Below are 18,658 nucleotides of genomic sequence, written 5' to 3'. Positions count from 1 at the left end.
AGTATATTTCATATAAATAAGATCATGAGAAGAACTTGCTTGTAGAGTTCCAAGATTATTATACTCTAATTTTTATTATGTATAAAGCCTATTTAAGTTTTGCTACTTTTTTCCCCCCACGGGGCTTTCCAACTGCCCTCTTTTCTTTGTCAAGGACAAATAATTTAAAGCAAAATACACCAAGTCAGGTTGGCATATTTTATCAAATCACAAAACTTATGCAATATGTATGGTTGAAAACTTAGCCAAAGTTTCCGTTATGATCCCTGACATTAACACTTGTGGAAATAAGGTATATAAAATTTTTCTTAATATAAAATAATTTGAGCAATTGTGCAAGCATTAGTCAATGTAGCTAGCAATAAACATTATGGTAGGAATTTGGTTTTGTAAAGTGGTCCCAAAAGATAGTATCAAAATGTGGTACCAAACCTTAGAACTCTACAGCCTGGTACTTCCTGAAACAAAACTGGATATTAGCAACTTATGTAGTGACAAACTTTTAATGTTGAACTTCTGTGAATACCTGAAAGGGTATACTAACATGCAGCTTAGCTGCAGACTATTTACTTCAGTGATTTTTTATTTTTTTTGGCAACAATGTGAAGTTTCTATTTATAACTTCTATGATAACACATCTAGAAACAGTAACATAATGAACAAGTAAAAGTGATTTAATTAATAAGTGTCTGTGACCACTTTTCAGGGGAACAGTATCCAATCCTTCCAGCTATGGAAGGCACAGTCTTGTGACAGTGAGAAGGTGAGTAAATTCTCACTGGTGATAGCATCAATCCAAGCTGGCAGTGACACATGCTGTTACTTAGCTAACAGGAAAATGGTGATCTTGTGTCGTCAATGCTGCCATTGGAAGGGCTGAAGGGGGAAAGGGGGCTGAACAGGACAGAAGGCAAGCTGCCTTTACCTGCTAAAAAACCATCAAACTTAATTCCTCCACTATTAAGCTTCATGCCGACCTCCGCAGAGGCCACAACTAACACCACAGCGGTGGCAGGCACGAAGGGGTAAGTAGCACCAAAGACAGGGTACAACAATAGAAAGGAGTGCTAGGCCTGTCCAACGCCGACGGCAGTGGTCTTCTGAGGCATCACATGAACATGGGTGGTGGTTAAAGTCTCCCTCAGCATCAGACATACAGTGATAAAGCATACACTGGGCACAAGAAATACAAGTGGCAGCTTTAATGCAGGCTAGTACTCCATCTGGCGCATATTCACAGCTACCACGCTGATTTTCTTCTTCACTAAACATATCTAAACAGTGACGGCACTGGGCACGAGAGAGAGGAGACTGTCTGCGGTTTTCTTTCTTACGATCTTTTTTCTTTTTATTAGGAAGAGGAGGCTGTGAACTAATTGCTTGTAGCTGTTGTTGCTTTTTGATGTTGTCAATTGAGTCCCGCTTTAAAGAGTCCATAACTGGATAGGAATATTCGTGTTCTGTTCGAGATGGCTTCTCTTTAGCAAACTGTACATAGGAGTAAGGTTCGTGAGACATGATTTCAATTTTATCATTATCAATCACATTTTCTTTTATTGGATCTTTAAAGGTGTGTCTCTCTTTCATCCACACTTCTTCATTAAGCACTCTTGACTGTAGTTCTCCACTGTGACTTCCACTATTGCTACTATTTCCACCTGCACTTAAATTTGTGAGACCACTGGTACTACTTCCATTACCACTGGCACCAATAAATGAACGTGAAGCTATAGGAGGCCGAAGGAAATGCATACGATGAAGATGATGGTGATTCGCATGGGGATGAGTATAAGGAGAGGAAGTTGTTGAGAAGGCATCACCAGGAATTATAGGTGTGGAAGAGGAAGGCTGGAATGTACTAATTCCATTCCCACTACCACTACTGGAGCCAGATGAGGAGCGAGAGTCTACTGGTAGATCTAACGTCTACAGAGAATTAAGAAAAAAACATTATAAATTGATAGGGATGAAAAAACTCAAAGAAAACTATTAAAATAGATATAAAAATTAGCAATATTTTAAGTTCATTTAAAAAAAAGTTTCAAAACCTTTTTTAAAATAAATTACTAAGTTAAATTAGGACACTGTTTTGAATAGCAGGTTATTATCTGATTGAGTTATCCTGATGGAATGAAATGCATTAATAAATTTTGGGATCATGCAATTGAAAAAGAAATCTCTCATTTTAAGTTAATAATGGCCAACTACGTTCCTCAAGACATGATTCAACATTTGCAAAAACGTCTGTCCTAACACAAACATACTTTAAAAAAAAAAAAAGTTTCAAAATTTTAAATAAGCACTACAAATGTAATTTCTTGACAATAAAACAAATAAAATGATAGAACAGGAATCAACTTATGGACAAAATATTTTCCTATTCCAATACATTGAGTAAAAGACATTAATATAAATGTGAATATAAAATCAAGGGTAGACACCATCTGCATGTAATAAAAGTTTAGTTTATTAGGTGTGTTAGCATATATGCATAAGTGCCTATTGTCTTCACTATGTCCATCCATCCAGTGATGAGCTGCCAAAATCTTAACCGGTTCTCTATAAATAGTTTTATCTTTAATGCAAATTGTAACCTGTGACAAATAACAAGCATATGCACATAGTAAAATAACTCTTGACCTATCCATTATAGAAACGGATTTTTAACTACTACAAATTTGCATTTCTTTGCATTTCAAGTTTATTTTGTATATCATATTATTTTCAACACCACTTTATAAGATTAATATTACTCAGTTTTGAGATTATGTAATAATGGCTAAGGTAAAGAAAGCCAACACGAGAACGATGAGAAATGTTGGATAACTTACGTGGAAAATTAGTTTCCCGACACCAGACTCTAGCGCTGCGCACTTGCTAAACAGACAGCAGGTGTTATTGGTCTGGAGCCGAAATCGAGAAGGATATATTGATTGACAGGCAGGCATGGCAAACGATGAAATGATTGGTGGTGGGCACAACAGACAACAAGCTACTGTGTACTCATTGGTTGACATTATGTGTATTTATGAGTAAAGAACAGTGCATAATAGTTTTGTGATGAACGGTAAACAGGTAATAGTAGCGATGAATCTTTTAAAGATGGAAGAGAAATTTGTAAGGAAAATAAAACGGTTGATTTTATGATGAAAACTAAATTAATAAAAGTTTAGTTTTGTTCATTTTTATGTTCTTCATTATTTTTTTTTCTCATTATTAAAAGCAGATTTTTTGAGTTCACAAGTGTTTTTACTATACTGTTGATTTAGGTTTGGTTATGAAAAACGTAAAAGGTTTCTTTATTTTTCGTTATATTTCATAACCTGACCTTAAAAATAAAAGTACAGTAACAAAAAAATTTATATTTTGTTAATAAACAATTTATACGCTAGTCCACCCAGGATTCTAAAGAAAAAAGGTTAGGTTTTCCCGTCCATTTCGGGAGGGGTTCAAGCTCCCATGGGATTCGAGTGGAGGTAACCTGACCTTTTTTCACCATTAGGGCATACTGAACAAAAAAATAAAAATACAATCAAATTATTTTTTTATGAATGTATTTCTAAATATGACTGTGATTCTAAAGAAAAAAGGTTATGTTACCCCCTCCACTTCGGGAGGGGGGGGTCAAGCTCCCATGGAATTCAAGTGGAAGTAACCTGACCTTTTTTCACAATTATGGCAAGCATTCATCAGGGCAAGTTACCATTAGTGCTTTAGAGTGCTACTAAACCAATGTTATTGTGTGTTGTGTTCGCACACCAATCAACATATCATTTGCCACACCTACCTGTCAATCAATATATCGTTCTCGACTTTGATCCAGACTGATAACACCTACCGTCTGTTTACCGAGCGAGCGAGCAGCGCTAGAGTGCTGTATCAGGAAACTAATTTTCTGCGTAAGTTATCCGATGTTTCTCGTAGTTCTCGTGTTGGCTTTCTTTACTTTCCCCATTATAACATTTGTTTGTACAAAAATTTAATTAGTTCACACAAACCAGTGCAACCAGCTCATCACTGCATCCATCCATCTGTAGCTAACAGATGGACTCACAGTGGATGGATTTTCACAAAATTTATATTAGATTTGTATAGAAAGATTCATGAAGTAATACCAAATTTAATTAAAAATCAGACAAATAGAAATTCATAGATTAAATGTAATTTTAATGCAGTATTGTTAGCTTTAGACAGTCCATGCACACTTCACGTGTATTGTTATGTAAGACATGTGAATGCAGTGCCACTTGTGAACTTATACATATATACAGGTGAAACCCACTATAATGCTATACTCGGGGTCCAAAGAATCACATCACAATATAAGCAGGATAGTGTTGGAAAATTCTAGCTATTTTTCAGCATTCACACTTCATATGTACTATCAATTTTGCTCATCTCTTTTTTTTGCATGATAATTGCAATACTATGTCTAAGAAAAATCACGCAAAGAATAATAATGGAAATAATATGCATTTGCATTGTTTAAATCTTTTATTAATGCACTATACCAGTGGTTCCCAAACTACTGAGATCTACAGACCCTTCAAAAATCAAAAAAAAAATATATGTAATCTATATATATGTATAGTTGGCCAACATTTCGCAGATCCCCTGGAACTGGTCGAAGGACCCCATTTTGGGAAATGCTGCACTATACAATAAGTATTTTAAAAAAATCATTATTCATACTGTTAAATAAAAAAACCAAAGAATAAACACGATAAACAAACACCTTTTGTCACAAAAACAAATCAATATTCATAAAAATTGTTTTTCTGAAAATTGAAAGTGAATCTACTTTTTCTGTGTCAAGATTTTAAGTCCAGTTTGAAAACCAGCAAGTGCTTCCATGATACAAGTAAAAAAAAGTAAAGTTACAAGTCGTTTATTATTGTTCTTACTGAAATCAAACGATAATGCTTATCGCAGCTTCGAATTAAACTGAAAATATCACCTAAGTGTTCACAAGAATCCAAAATGTTGATATTCAGTGACTAAAAACATATTTCAACTAACGAAAGATGGGAGCCACGCTTGCATTGTGTTATAAGCAGAATCGTGTTGTAACGGGTTTCAGCTGTGTGTGTGTGGGGGGGGGGATATTCTATTTAATTTTTGGGTTTGCATTTGTGGTGTTATTGTTATTTTGGGTGGGAGGCATTACAGGCATTAAGGCCTAACAGACTGTCTAGCAATTGGTATGCTAGCAGTTGTCAGTTCGCCTACTGAAAAGGGGGATATTAGGAATAAAATTAGGAAAAATTACATTCATTCACATGGTCATCTCTCTGCTACTTCCTCAGGGGGCTTTGAGCGGAGAGATAGCCATAATAAATGAATGTCTCATGCATACCTATTTCTGTAATCCCAATAACAGTTTTGCTAACTTGATTATCATATTTTGTTTTAGATATCCTAATTATAAATAAAACAGCTAAAAGATTGGTAATTAACACCAAACTGAGATTGGAACACAAAGCCCAATGGGTATGCATCAGTATAAAGTACACATTTGTACTTTGTAATATCAGCTGTGATATTACGTGAAGGTGATCCATAGTTGAGAATCCTGTCCTAAAGCCAGCTTGCTCTTTCGGTTGATTCTCATCAAGTATTCTTTCTAATCTGTTAGTAATGACCTTTGTGAACAACTTGTAGATGTGGGATAACAAGCTAATTAGGCTATAATTTACAATTTTTGATTTATCTCCTTTCTTATGCAGAAAAACTATGATTGCATTATTCCACTCCTCGGGGGGGGGGTTGTAAAACGATACTGAAGAAAAAGTGCATGGGATTTTGAAGGAGCTGAGTGCTGTCTATCTATGGACTCTTCACACAACGGGTGTGCCTTCATTTATCATTAACTGTTTTGAATAAACTACTAACAGGAAGAAAGATTCCAATTTAATGCACAAGATAACCAATTGTTTCAAGATAAAGTCGATATCTGTTAAAAGATTGTTAATAATTCAAGGCAGGGCAAAAGACACAAATTAAAACTATCCAAGGCATTCAGAGTGTGGCACCAGCATCCTCAACCTTCCCGAAAGTCTTTTAACCAGAGCTACTCCTGAAATAGATCACAACTGCATCTTAAGAACTGAATCAAGAGCACACCTAACATACAGTCCCAATCAACTATCAGTGGCCTCTTGATCCTGAATCTCCTAAAAATGGCAAAAGGATACCCAAGTCGTCCAAAATTTGTGAGAAGTCCAGGCACGTCTACATGCTCATGGAGCAGAGGACAATGCCAGTATAATAATTATCTCCATAACAAACCTTAAGGTTATTGCAGTTCTTTTCCTTTGCTTGAGATCTGATTAAGAAGTTTGTTGTTTGTTTGTTAGCAGAGGCATTTGATGCAAGAAAGCAAGCTTATGCAGCATTAGCCAAAAAAAAAAAAAAAAAAAACCCACTTCCACTTCACCCCTCTGTTCGTTCAAAATACCTGTCCAGCTGAGCCTTAAACTTATTTAGGCTATCAACCTCCATGACAAGGGATGGAAGTCTGCTCTACCAACCAACCACCCGTTGGCTAAAGGCAAATTTCCGCACGTCTATCCTACATCTGTCTTTCCTCAATTTGAATTTATGCCCTCTCAGGTGATTATTCTGAGCTAGAGGAAGAATCCCATCAGCATTGAGCATGCTCAAACCATTCAAGGCTTTATACACCTCTATCAGATCACCTCGCTGGTGCTTAGTCTCCAGACACTGTAATTTGCAAAACTTAAGCCTTTCTTCGTAAGAGCACCCCTTTGTTCCATTCACTAATCTTGTTGCCCTTCTCTGTACTCGTTGCAGCAGCTCTACATCCTTCTTGAAATGAGGCCTCCAGACCTGTATACAGTACTCTAGGTGTGGCCTGACCATTGCCTTATACAAGGGAATAATCACCTCCTTATCCCTGCTGGAAAAATTCCTGTATATCATTAACAATACTCCATGAGCTAATCTTGCAGCCCGTCTGCACTGCTCAGAGAACTTCATATCTGCCTTGTTTATTTGGTTTTTAGGAGCATTAGCAACCAAGGCCATATTGCTCCGGGGATATGCAGTGGTCATTCCCTAACCTTTCCACATCCTCTGTATTTGGTGGTCACGGACTCGAACCCCAGTCTAATCAAGAAGCGTGTGCTATGCACTGCTGCTCCTTGCTCCTGCCCACCTGGCTATGGAGGCGGCCTGATTAAGAAGTATTGTTTTTTGAGTTCCCCCCCTTAAGTTGTGATAAACCAAATTTGGTAATGTACATGCTTATGTTGCATATCAGGTGCACTCAATTTTCAAATAACATACCCCAGAGGTCAGAAACTTCTATTCTGTACTCAAGAAATGTTTACCTAAAATTCGTGTGATGTTCACTTGATGGATAGCTGTGAGTTAAGTGTGTGTGTGTGTGTGTGTGTGTGTGTGTGTGTGTGTGTGTGTGTGTGTGTGTGTGTGTGTGTGTGTGTGTGTGTGTGTGCGTGTGTGTGTGTGTGTGTGTGTGCTTACCCTTTAAAATATTCCCAGTTCATAATCAGCACCAAGCAGTGCTGTTTCAAGATAACACAGAAGCTTCAAGGATGATCAGAAAACTAGAAGCTGTGTTTTAATGCTAAATACAAGGTGTAAACTCAGGGAATAGCATCCAAAAAAAAAAAAAAAATTTGTATACTTGGTGAGGTTGAATTAAGAAATTAAGAATAGTAGGGAGAGAGGCGGAGAGGGAGAGTTACAATATAGTTGGACATGAAGTTCTTTATTAAAAAAAAAAAAAAAAAAAAAAAAAAAGAGAGTAGACAAGCAACTAGGAAGGCCCACGGTATCTTAGTGATAATTTATTGATTTATTTACAGAGATAAAGAGGCCATAATCCTATTGTATAAGTCAATTGTAAGATCACACTAGGAACTTACAACTGGTTTTCACTTGGATTAATGCTCTATACTTGGTTAGCTGTGTCCAAACATGAAGGGCCACACCTTAAAAAAAAAATAAAAAATAGCAGCAGGCTTCTTGAAAGGGTCCAAAGATGGGGAACTGGCTTGGCAAGATCTGCAAAATGGCATTCATATGAGGAATGGCTTTGGAAATGTGGGATATAGGGCTTTGTAAATAAGCACCTCAGAGGGAAGGGGCCATATACCCCCCCCCCACCAAGAATGTATTACTTTGGATTATAAACAGCATAAATGAATTTTACAGCATTACAGTATAATTATGAAGAACATTAAGTGCAGTCAGGAGCAGCTTATAAAAATATACAAACTATTCATCAATTCATACACACTTTACATTATGCCTTTAGCAGATTGCCATTCTAAATGAGATTTCATCCTTGAAAAGAATGTCATACAGTGTCATACATTACTGCAATTAATAACTGAACATATCACAACTAGCAAATACGGCAGTGGTTCCTCTCACATTGGAAAATATTTAGTCCTTATAAGTGTCCAGTATGCAATTAGCATTTCATTGATGGATTTTTTTTTATTGCATCTCTGTTCAGATAAGGAAAAAATTGAACAATAATTACTCTTGAATTGCTCTTGTTTTTAAAAATTAAATCTTCTAAAATAGGAAGCATATATATGGCACATGAGAATATAATGGTGTCGAATAATATGTGAAATTATTGCTCAGCAATCCACCCTTTGGAAACCATTGCAGTAGCTGATTCTGCTCTGTTGGCATAATTTGATTTGGCTAGTGCCAAATCAATAAATTGCATTTAGGGACATACCATGAACGCTGTGTTATCTCCAAAGCCAAGGTATAACCAGGCTTAATATATAGAGATTTCACTATACCTCCGGAATGCACATTCCTAAAACCTTCTTTGTGTGTGAATGCAGATGAAAAATATGTAGTAGTAGTAGTGGCACTTGATGCAAGAAAGCAAGTGTAGGAGCTTATGCAGCATCAGCCAAAAAAAAAAAAAATCACACCATACCCTCCAAATGCCTGTCCAGTTCCTCCTTAAATTTATTTAACCTATCAACTTCCACAACGACAGATGGAAGTTTGTTCCAGCAATTAACCACCCGCTGGCTAAAGGCAAATTTCCGCACATCTATTCTACATCTATCCTTTCTTAATTTGAACTTATGTCCCCGTAGGTTCGTATTCTGAACAAGTGGGAGGATCCCATCAGAATTCAGCGTGCTCAACCCATTCAAGGCCTTATAGACCTCAATCAGATCACCGCGCAGGTGCCTAGTCTCCAGCCACTGCAATTTGCAGAACTTAAGCCTCTCTTGGTAAGAGGATCCCTTCATTCTCCTCACCAATCGTGTTGCTCTTCTCTGTACACGCTCAAGCAAATCTACATCCTTCCTAAAATGAGGCCTCCAGACCTGTACGCAGTACTCAAGGCGTGGCCTGACCATTGCCTTATACAGAGGGACAATCACCTCCTTTTCCCTGCTAGCAAAATTCCTATATATCATTGACAAAACCCCATGACCTGCCCTAGCAGCCTGTCTACATTGCTCAGAAAACTTCATATCTGACTGCACAATTACTCCCAGGTCTTTTTCATTTTCTACCACCTTAAGTGTAGTACCACACAGTTGGTACGTTTCTCTGGGGTTACTTCTACCCATATGCAGTACTTTGCATTTGTCAAGGTTAAACTTCAGTTGCCACTTCTTAGCCCATCTGCCCAAATTATCTAGATCCTGTTGCAGTAGCACACTGCCATTACTGTCATTAACAACCCTGCCAACCTTCGTGTCATCTGCAAACTTCGACATTAAGCCTGATATACCTTCATCAATATCATTGATAAATATACAAAACAACAGTGGACCCAACACCGAACCCTGTGGGACTCCACTAATAACATTAGTCCACGAAGAGCAGCACCCATTGATTACCACCCTCTGTCTTCTCCCACTTAACCATCCTTTTATCCATTGTAGCAACTTACCCTTAATACCATTCTGCTCCAATTTGTACAGTAGTCTTCCATGCGCAACAGTGTCAAAAGCTTTCCTGAAATCCAAGTATATGATATCAAAATTATTTTTTGCATCCAGTTCCTTTGTGACCACATCATAATAACCAATCAAATTTGTCAGACAAGACTTTCCCTTAACAAACCCATGCTGTGTCTGAATTATTGCTGCAGTCTTGTCTAGATGATCCTGCAATGCATCTTTAACCAGTGACTCCATTATTTTACCCGGAACAGAAGTTAAACTAACTGGTCTGTAATTACTCGTGTCACCCTTCGAACCTCCTTTGTGAATTGGGGATACATTTGCACATCTCCAGTCCGTGGGAACCTCCCCTGAATCCAAGGATGCTCTCATAATTATGGCTAAGGGTTTGCTTAGTTGCTTTGCCGGTATTAACATAAGCAAAGAAATCTTTGTTTACATTAAGACTAGAAAGACAGGTATGTGTATAGAATGCCTAATATTCATAGCAAGTATTTTTCATACTTCTCAACTCAAATTCTAATAAAATCAGGGATATAGAACAAGAACCAAAACTATATTGAAGAAGAAACTATATTCACATTGATAGATAATTTAATCATAGCTGGATTTCTGGCAAATTATTTTTTGCCCAATTTTGATGAAATTTGGAATGGCTCAACAAATTTTCTTAAAAGACCCAAATATAAATATTTCATAGAAAATATTTGTCCACTGGTAGTTGAGTTATTGCAAGCAGGCACACAAAAGGACAATAAAACATTATTTTTGAGAACTGCAAAAAATTAATATTTGTGGAAACTGCAGGTTGAAGTGCCTAACTCATGGTCTGTGGTTTTTAAGGTATGCTAGCCTAGATCTACAGTAATAAGTGCAACATTATAGCAAAAAAAAAAATGTAATTATAACATTATCAAGGGCCAACTATAATAGATAATATTATTACCAATAAATATAACTTCAAATTGTACAATATTTTAAATATTTTACAATTTTATTTTCTAAAATTTCGAGTAGAACTTCCCCCACCTTCTTCCAGCAATCTGGATCTTTCCTTTTAAATAATTACCTTATGCAGATAGCTAACTTAACTGCACCAGCTATGACAGAGTGATATCCTTATTTCTTATTCAATCATCTGAATAATGCTTCCGGATTGTTTGCAAAGGAAGCCACTATGCAAAGTGGTTTCCTTTGCAAACATTATATGTGAAATCCTTGACTAACCTAGGAAATTTTTCTAAACTTTACAGGTCAGCTATTCTTGGAACCGCTAAATTAATAAAAATATTATCAAACTTTCTCACCATAAATACGTCATTATCTCCAACATCTGTATCATGGATATGGGACTCGCCAGTACCTAAAAATAATTACAATTTTATTAATTTATCTTTAATGGCAAATCCTGTTAAAGATAACTTAAAATACATTAAAATATCTTTAACAAACAGTGCATTATGATAACTTCATGCCAGTCTTGCAATAATTTTTCTCCCGTCTCAAGAGAACAACAGTAATAAAAAATTTATCCAGCAATCTTTACTGAATATATAAACAGTGGAATATCATTATGATCTTGGGGCTGGAGCAATACAATTTATTTTGTAATGTAACTTTCTCATCTTCCCCTTCCAGACAAGTTCAGTATTTTGGTGCAGTTCAATCACTCAGATATCAGATTTTAATTCAAACATTTAATTTAAAAATATGTGCACTGAGGAGAAAAATAACTGTCTCAGATTATGGCCAAATCTTTAATATATATGGTATAACAGTCAAAACAGTGGTGAAAATTTATTTACTATTATAGCAATTCTCAGTAATTGCCAAATCCGTTCTAAAATGGAATTTTATTTGAGAGTTCTGAACTCTTACTTAAGAAACAATTTCCACCAGATGGCAGTATAATCCACAAAAGCGTTTTCACAATTCGACTCTGGGCAATGATTTAGCTTTGTGAATGAAACCGCTGTAGTTCAGCTGTATCACCATTATACGGAAACCAGGTCACACACGCGATCAATGGAGCAACTGGAAGGCTGACGTCGCTAGCGGGTATGTAAGTGAATGGCGGAAAAACGAAGTGGACGTCACGGCTTATTTATTAATGAGACACAACCAACAATGCATTAATTTCATTAAAGGCTGATGCAAAACTGGCAAACGGTATTAACACTAATATGGGTGTATACAAATACGTTAATATTTCGAATGTGATTATTATTATTAGCTGGAAGAAGGAAAAAGCTAACCAATTTCGGTTAAGATTAAGAATTTAAATAGTGGTTGCTTATGGAAACGAATGCTCAATATAAAGAGAGCACATCACGGTCATGTATATCATCAAGATTAATGTATATCTCACATTTAAAATTATTTAAAGCTTCTACAAAACGCTCAAAGCAAAAACTGTCATAAGTGACACTTGAGATATCACAACATACAAACATATTTTCACATCAGCTGTCCAATAAACAACAGAATATTCTAAATATTTTCAAAATGAAGGCAGTGAAAATTAGATAAGCCACATTTTTTTATACTCGCTAACGAAATAAGTTCCAAATACTGTAACGGATATGTACAGTGGCGGATTAAGGATAGTTGTAACCTCTAGGCAAATTATATTTGCCCCCCCCCCCCCAAATAATAATAATAATAAAAAAGAATAAAAAATAAATAAAAGTTAGGAGGCAAATAAATGAAATTTTGTACTTTTAAATTTTTTGCTTAAATTTTCGCTTAAATTAATCAAGATTTTTATGATGTTTACTGAAAACATTAATCTATTTTAGAACACTATAGGAAAATGTCTTGTCTTGGGAGTCCCCCAAAGCCTGGGGCCCCTAGACACGTGCCTCATTGCCTTAATGGGTAATCCGCCACTGGATATGTATTAAAAAAAATACTTGCTCTATATTTTTCACATAATATATATAATATAAAAATGATACGAACCCTTAATATACAGGGTGTCTCAAAAATATTGGTACAAACGTTTAGGGGAGGTAGATAACATCTAAAGGAATGTGAATCGCATAGGAACCCATAACCGGAAACGTCACCGTAAGTCGGTACACGGCGCTGTTCATCAGTTCGCGAGAGGGAAATTTTCTGGTTTACTCATTCAAGCAGCAGTAGTCGCCGCACAAAGAGCATGCATCGATATACGAACTGTGAGCTGGCAAACATGCACCTAGTGTATGGATTAGCAGAGGGCCCACACGATGTGCGCTCCCATGCGGCACAACATCGCTTCGCAATAAATGTGTGGGCAGGTATGGTCGGTGACTGCTTAGCCGGCCTATACATGTTACCATCCCCGCATGAACTCCGCTAAATATCGGAGCTTTCTTGAACAAGTTCTACCAGGCTTTACGATGTTCCAGCAAATGTGAGACGCCACATTTGGTTTCAACATGACGGGGCGCCTGCTCATTATGGAAGGTGTGTTCGTGACCATTTGAATAGGCGTTTTGGGCGTCGATGGATTGGCCGTGGTGGACCCGTTGCCTGGCCCCCACGCTCACCTGATTTATTGAGCCTTGATTTCTTTCTGTGGGAGCCCCTCAAATCTATCGTGTATGAATCGCCTGTGGAGACGGAAATGGATTTCGTGGCGAAACTCGTCTGCGCTGCTGCTACTGTCAAAGAAACTCCAGGTGAGTTCGACCGTGTCCGCCAATCCATGCTGCGTCGTTGTCACGCATGCATCGCGTCTCGTGCTGGACCCTTCGAGCATCTGTTGTAACATCATGAAATGCATCCATCTCGTACTCCATTGTTAATATTATGTCAAATAAATGTTTGCCACTTTACTGTCTTGTGTCATTTCTGCTTCTTGTGCCTCTACTACTACTTTCCCGTGACGTTTCCGGTTATGGGTTCCTATGCGATTCACATTCCTTTAGATGTTACCTATGACTTTAAAATCGGTTGTCTTTATATATATATATATATATATATATAAAGACAACCGATTTTAAAGTCAAAATGCTTAACAAGAATCAAGTAATTAAAAAAAGAAAAAAAAAACGGAAAACAACATTTCGCTATTTGGAAGTACGGTTTACGACCGTTTCAGAAACATTTGTAAGAAAAATAGGTTACGTAAGTGGATGTTAAAAAAAAAAAGGCGTTACATTATTAGTACTAATCATTAAAGAACTTGAATGGGTTGAACACGCTGAATTCTGATGGGATTCTTCCACTTGTTCAGATTACGAACCCAAGGGGGCATAAATTAAAATTGAGGAAGGACAGAGGTAGAACTGATGTGCGGAAATTTGCCTTTAGCCAGCGGGTGGTTAATGCTGGAACAAACTTCCATCTGTCGTTGTGGAAGTTGATAGGATAAATAAATTTAAGGAGGAACTGGACAAACATTTAGAGGGAATTGTTTTGTAATTTTTTTTTTTTTTTGGCTGATGCTGTATAAGCTCATACGCCTGCTTTCTTGAATCACATGCTACTACTACTGTGTTTTTAATAATGTATCTACTTTAATAATAAAATATGTACATTTACGAACATTGTTTATACCATATATATATATATATATATATATATATATATATAGGGTGTTTCAGTTAAACGTTTCAGAACTTCTAAGAGGGGTAGGGTACATCCTGACAACTTGAAATCATATAGCAATGTGGGGTCGGAAATGCTTTCCTGAAGCGGTGTTGTACACAGAAGCACCATAAAGAAAAGAGACCGTAAGTGAGAAATCGTTTTAATAATACATGAAAAGAAGCAAAAGGTACATGGATTAAAGTAAGTGTTCGAAGTTTCTTCCACGGGCTACAATGCACGCCTTACATCTCCGACTCATGGACATCCGAACATTCTGGAATACTCCAGGCGAATTTCGAATTTCTTCGGCAGCTACTGCGATTCTTGCAACCAGCTCCTCAGCATTGTTAACAGGGGTGTCATAAACTAGCGATTTCATATGACCCCAGAAATAAAAATCAAGACATGATAGGTCGGGTGACCGAGCAGGCCAATGCACGGGTCCACCACGTCCGATCCACTGTTGACCAAATGTGACATCCAGGTAGTTACGAACATCTCCGCTATAATGGGCAGGGGCTCCATCGTGTTGGAACCACATTGTCTGTTGCGTCGATGCAGAAATCTGTTCATCTCTCAAAAGTTGTGGCAATACTTGCTGCAGAAAGATCAAGTAGATAGGTCCGGTTAGACGACACGGTAACAGGTAAGGGCCGATGAGGTGATCTCCCATAATACCGGCCCATACATTGACCGAAAATCGAATCTGTGCTGCACGACGTCGTATTGCATGCGGGTTCTCGACCGCCCAGATATGGTCGTTATGCGTGTTGAAAATTCCTTCCCTTGTGAAGGAATTTTCACGGTCATATGAAATCGCTAGTTTATAACACCCCTGTTGACAATGCTGAGGAGCTGGTTGCAAGAATCGCAGTAGCTGCCGAAGAAATTCGAAATTCGCCTGGAGTATTCCAGAATGTTCGGATCTCCATGCGTCGGAGATGTGAGGCGTGCATTGCAGCCCGTGGAAGAAACTTCGAACACTTACTTTAATCCATGTACCTTTTGCTTCTTTTCATGTATTATTAAAACGATTTCTCACTTACGGTCTCTTTTCTTTATGGTGCTTCTGTGTACAACCGCTTCAGGAAAGCATTTCCGACCCCACATTGCTATATGATTTCGAGTTGTCAGGATGTACTCTACCCCTCTTAGAAGTTCTGAAACGTTTAACTGAAACACCCTGTATATTTTCATTATTGCTTTGAGTTTGATGGTACCCAAATATGCAGTAATGTGCATTTATCGATGTTAAAACTTATTTAACATTTCCGAGGTCTTCAATGCTGATTAATGTCCACTTTTGTATCATCAGTAAACTTAAAACACATACATCAATATCATTAACAAATATTAAAAACAATAAGTGGCGATAACACTAGAAGGAAGTGATCCTTCAGTTTCACCATTGCTTTCTTCTGTCGCTTGATGAGGTCTATCAAGCCCCTTCCCTCCTCCTTTCTGAACTACGGTAAGCAGGGCAGAATTTGGGTGGTGTTGGTGGATCTTTGTCTTCATGGTCCTTGTCTTTCTCATGGCAGCCTCCATTTCCGTGTTAGTCCAATCTATGATCCCAAAGGAGTTTGTTGTTTGGTTTTTAGGAGCATTAGCAACTAAGGCCACACTGCTCCGGCCAAAGGAGTGTATTAGCACTAGAACTGCATAGGTGTTTATGGCTTTTACTGTGTTCCCTCCTTCAACTTTACTTTAAGCAGCTTCTAAGTCTCTGATGGTACTTCTTGTTCAGGCAGGCCTCAATCTCCTTGTGCTCTAACTGCTGAGCCTGCATCAACCCCTCCAGGTATTTGTAGATCTCTCCTCATGTCATGGCTTTGATCTCTTTACCAGTTTGCAGCTGGTACTTTCGGCTGACTAATTTCCCCTGATGCAATCCATGGGTCTTGTATTTGTCTAGTACAAATTCCATCCTGATATTATTGCTGAATTCTTTGGTGGTCCAGATTAGCTACTGTAGCTGCTTCTTGGTGGCTGCAGAGAGAGAGAGAGAGATTGATGTCATCCGTGTACATCATATGGGAGAGGTTGTACAGGTTTTTTCTTCCTTCTTTGAGGGTATATCCACACTTGGTGTCGATCAGCAAGGTGGATAGCAGTGGTATATATATAGTATTTATTGAACTGAATACCAAGGGAATCATATGACTAATTAAATTTAATAAGAATATGGAATATTGGTATTCAGAGATAAAATATATACCTACAGAGCCATTATGCCCCATATCAACAGATAGGGCCAAGTATTTTAGGTAACTAACCTTAGTTGGACTTTATTGTTATGTGTTTAATTATAGCAATATGTTTAATTTTGCTATAATTAAACACAAATTATAATTAAATACAATAAAATAATATAATAATAAAAATAAAATTATGAAGCAAATCAATGATAAAAGGATACATTGAATGAAACGTTGATGAGTGCTAGCTCCATTCAATACATTCTATCAATAATTGGCTAAGGTCATCTGTTTCTGTTTACCACTTTGTCTAGGTTCAAATATTCTAAAATTATAAATTCCAATATTATATGTTACATTTAGCGGCAGAATAACCACTAGCCTGGCAGATAGCAGTGAATCAAAAATAATGAGTGCCAACTAATAATTTTTATTAGTGAAAATTATTCAAATCGAGGCAATTGGAGGAAGAATAAGCCAAGGCGTTTGCCAAATCGAGGCAATTAGAGGAAGAATGAGGATAGCAATAGACCTCAATTTCCCTCTGTTTTCAGTACTATTTATAGTTTGTTTTAGTCATATTTCAAGCATCATGTAGAGCAGGGGTGGGCAACAGCCGGCCCGCGACGACGTTGAATCCGGCCCCCTCGGTAAATGCATAAATATAGAAAATCCATACCTGACTACACTCGCCGTAAACGTTCGGCTTAATTCGGTTCAATCGGGAATCGCGGCCAGTACAACAGTAACCAAGTGATTCTACGCAGCGTCAAAGAGTTATTTCCTAATTATTATTGTAGCATCGATCGAACGAAGTTCCTTTGGGTTTGACTTCTTATTGAAAAAAATAATATTGGTGCGAGATATTTTATGTTTTATGCCTTTTCTAATTATTACAATTTTTAATTTAATATAATTTATAGCTCATAAAATGAGCCAATTAAAAAAAAAAAAAGAAAAATTGATGCCGAATGCCCCATTTTCAATGATAATTTGACATTCAGATATTTAATTGCAAATATAGACGATAAAGCTGTTTGTTTGGTTTGTAACGGAACTATTTCCGTTTTTAAAGAATATAATCTAAAAAGGCATTTTTCAAAAAAAAACATTTCGTAAAATATAAGCTATTTTCACCGGAACAAATGAAAATTGAAGCAGAAAATTTAAAATGTGGTTTGCGTAAGCAACAAAATACTTTGAAAATTTTGTCAAAACAGAGTGCTCTGACAAATTTAAATATTGTATTTACTTTTTTTAAAAATACATTAATAATTTGGTAATTCAAGTAATATAACATTTTTTAGGTTCCGATTTTTTTTTATTAAATCGTTCAATCTATTCCGGCCAGCATGATGATGCGAAAATTTCATTCGGCCCGCTGACGAAAAAAGTTGCCCACCCCTGATGTAGAGGAATATGCATTTTGCTGCCTCTGATATTTGCTCTATTTCTTTTATTTTCGTTTACTAGCATTTTCAACTATTGCTCATTATTCAAATATATGTATATCACATGGCAGTAGTGGGTTGATTTACTAACGCTGCGCCCGTACTGCCCTCATTAATTCATTTTATAATCTGGTTAGGCTTCAGTGGTGTGGCCTTGTTCTGGAGTGCTAGTCTGTTCTATATTTTTATTTTTCACTGCAAAAGGATCACGTTATTCAAATCCTCTGCATGGGCAGTTTGATCTGAGGATCGGATGGTAGACTGATCTTTTGATCGTTCGCCTTCGCAGCGATTTGTCTAGCAATTGAAATGCAGTGATTGTGATCCTCTGTCGATATGGGACATAACGGTCAGTCTATTTTTGTTTATTTTGATTTCATTTTTATTGTAGTTAATTTTACATTTCTATTCGTGATAATTCACGCAATTTGGACCTGGTACCCGTTGAGGCCTCTGTAGCCGAGTGGACAGAAGCGGGAGTGTAGTAGCA

General features: G+C 37.1%; 1 protein-coding gene across 1 annotated transcript in view; it reads right to left on the bottom strand.

Annotated features, from left to right (window-relative positions):
• Window positions 1–501: 501 nt before the first annotated feature.
• The window catches only part of LOC150084910 (sprouty-related, EVH1 domain-containing protein 2-like), a 139,290-nt gene continuing 121,133 nt past the window's right edge, over window positions 502–18,658 (bottom strand). Inside the window, exons 4-5 of the mRNA XM_090375636.1 lie at window positions 11,249–11,304; window positions 502–1,926 (exon numbers count right to left, since the gene is read on the bottom strand). Of these exons, the coding sequence (XP_090231762.1) occupies window positions 961–1,926; window positions 11,249–11,304 (1,022 nt within the window). The 3' untranslated portion in view covers window positions 502–960. The remainder of the gene's footprint in view (window positions 1,927–11,248; window positions 11,305–18,658) is intronic.

This window comes from Mastigoproctus giganteus, chromosome 6, assembly GCF_048544385.1.
Source record: "Mastigoproctus giganteus isolate SK-2022 chromosome 6, ASM4854438v1, whole genome shotgun sequence".
Lineage (NCBI taxonomy): Eukaryota > Metazoa > Arthropoda > Arachnida > Uropygi > Thelyphonidae > Mastigoproctus > Mastigoproctus giganteus.
This window is presented reverse-complemented; position numbering and strand designations above follow the sequence as displayed.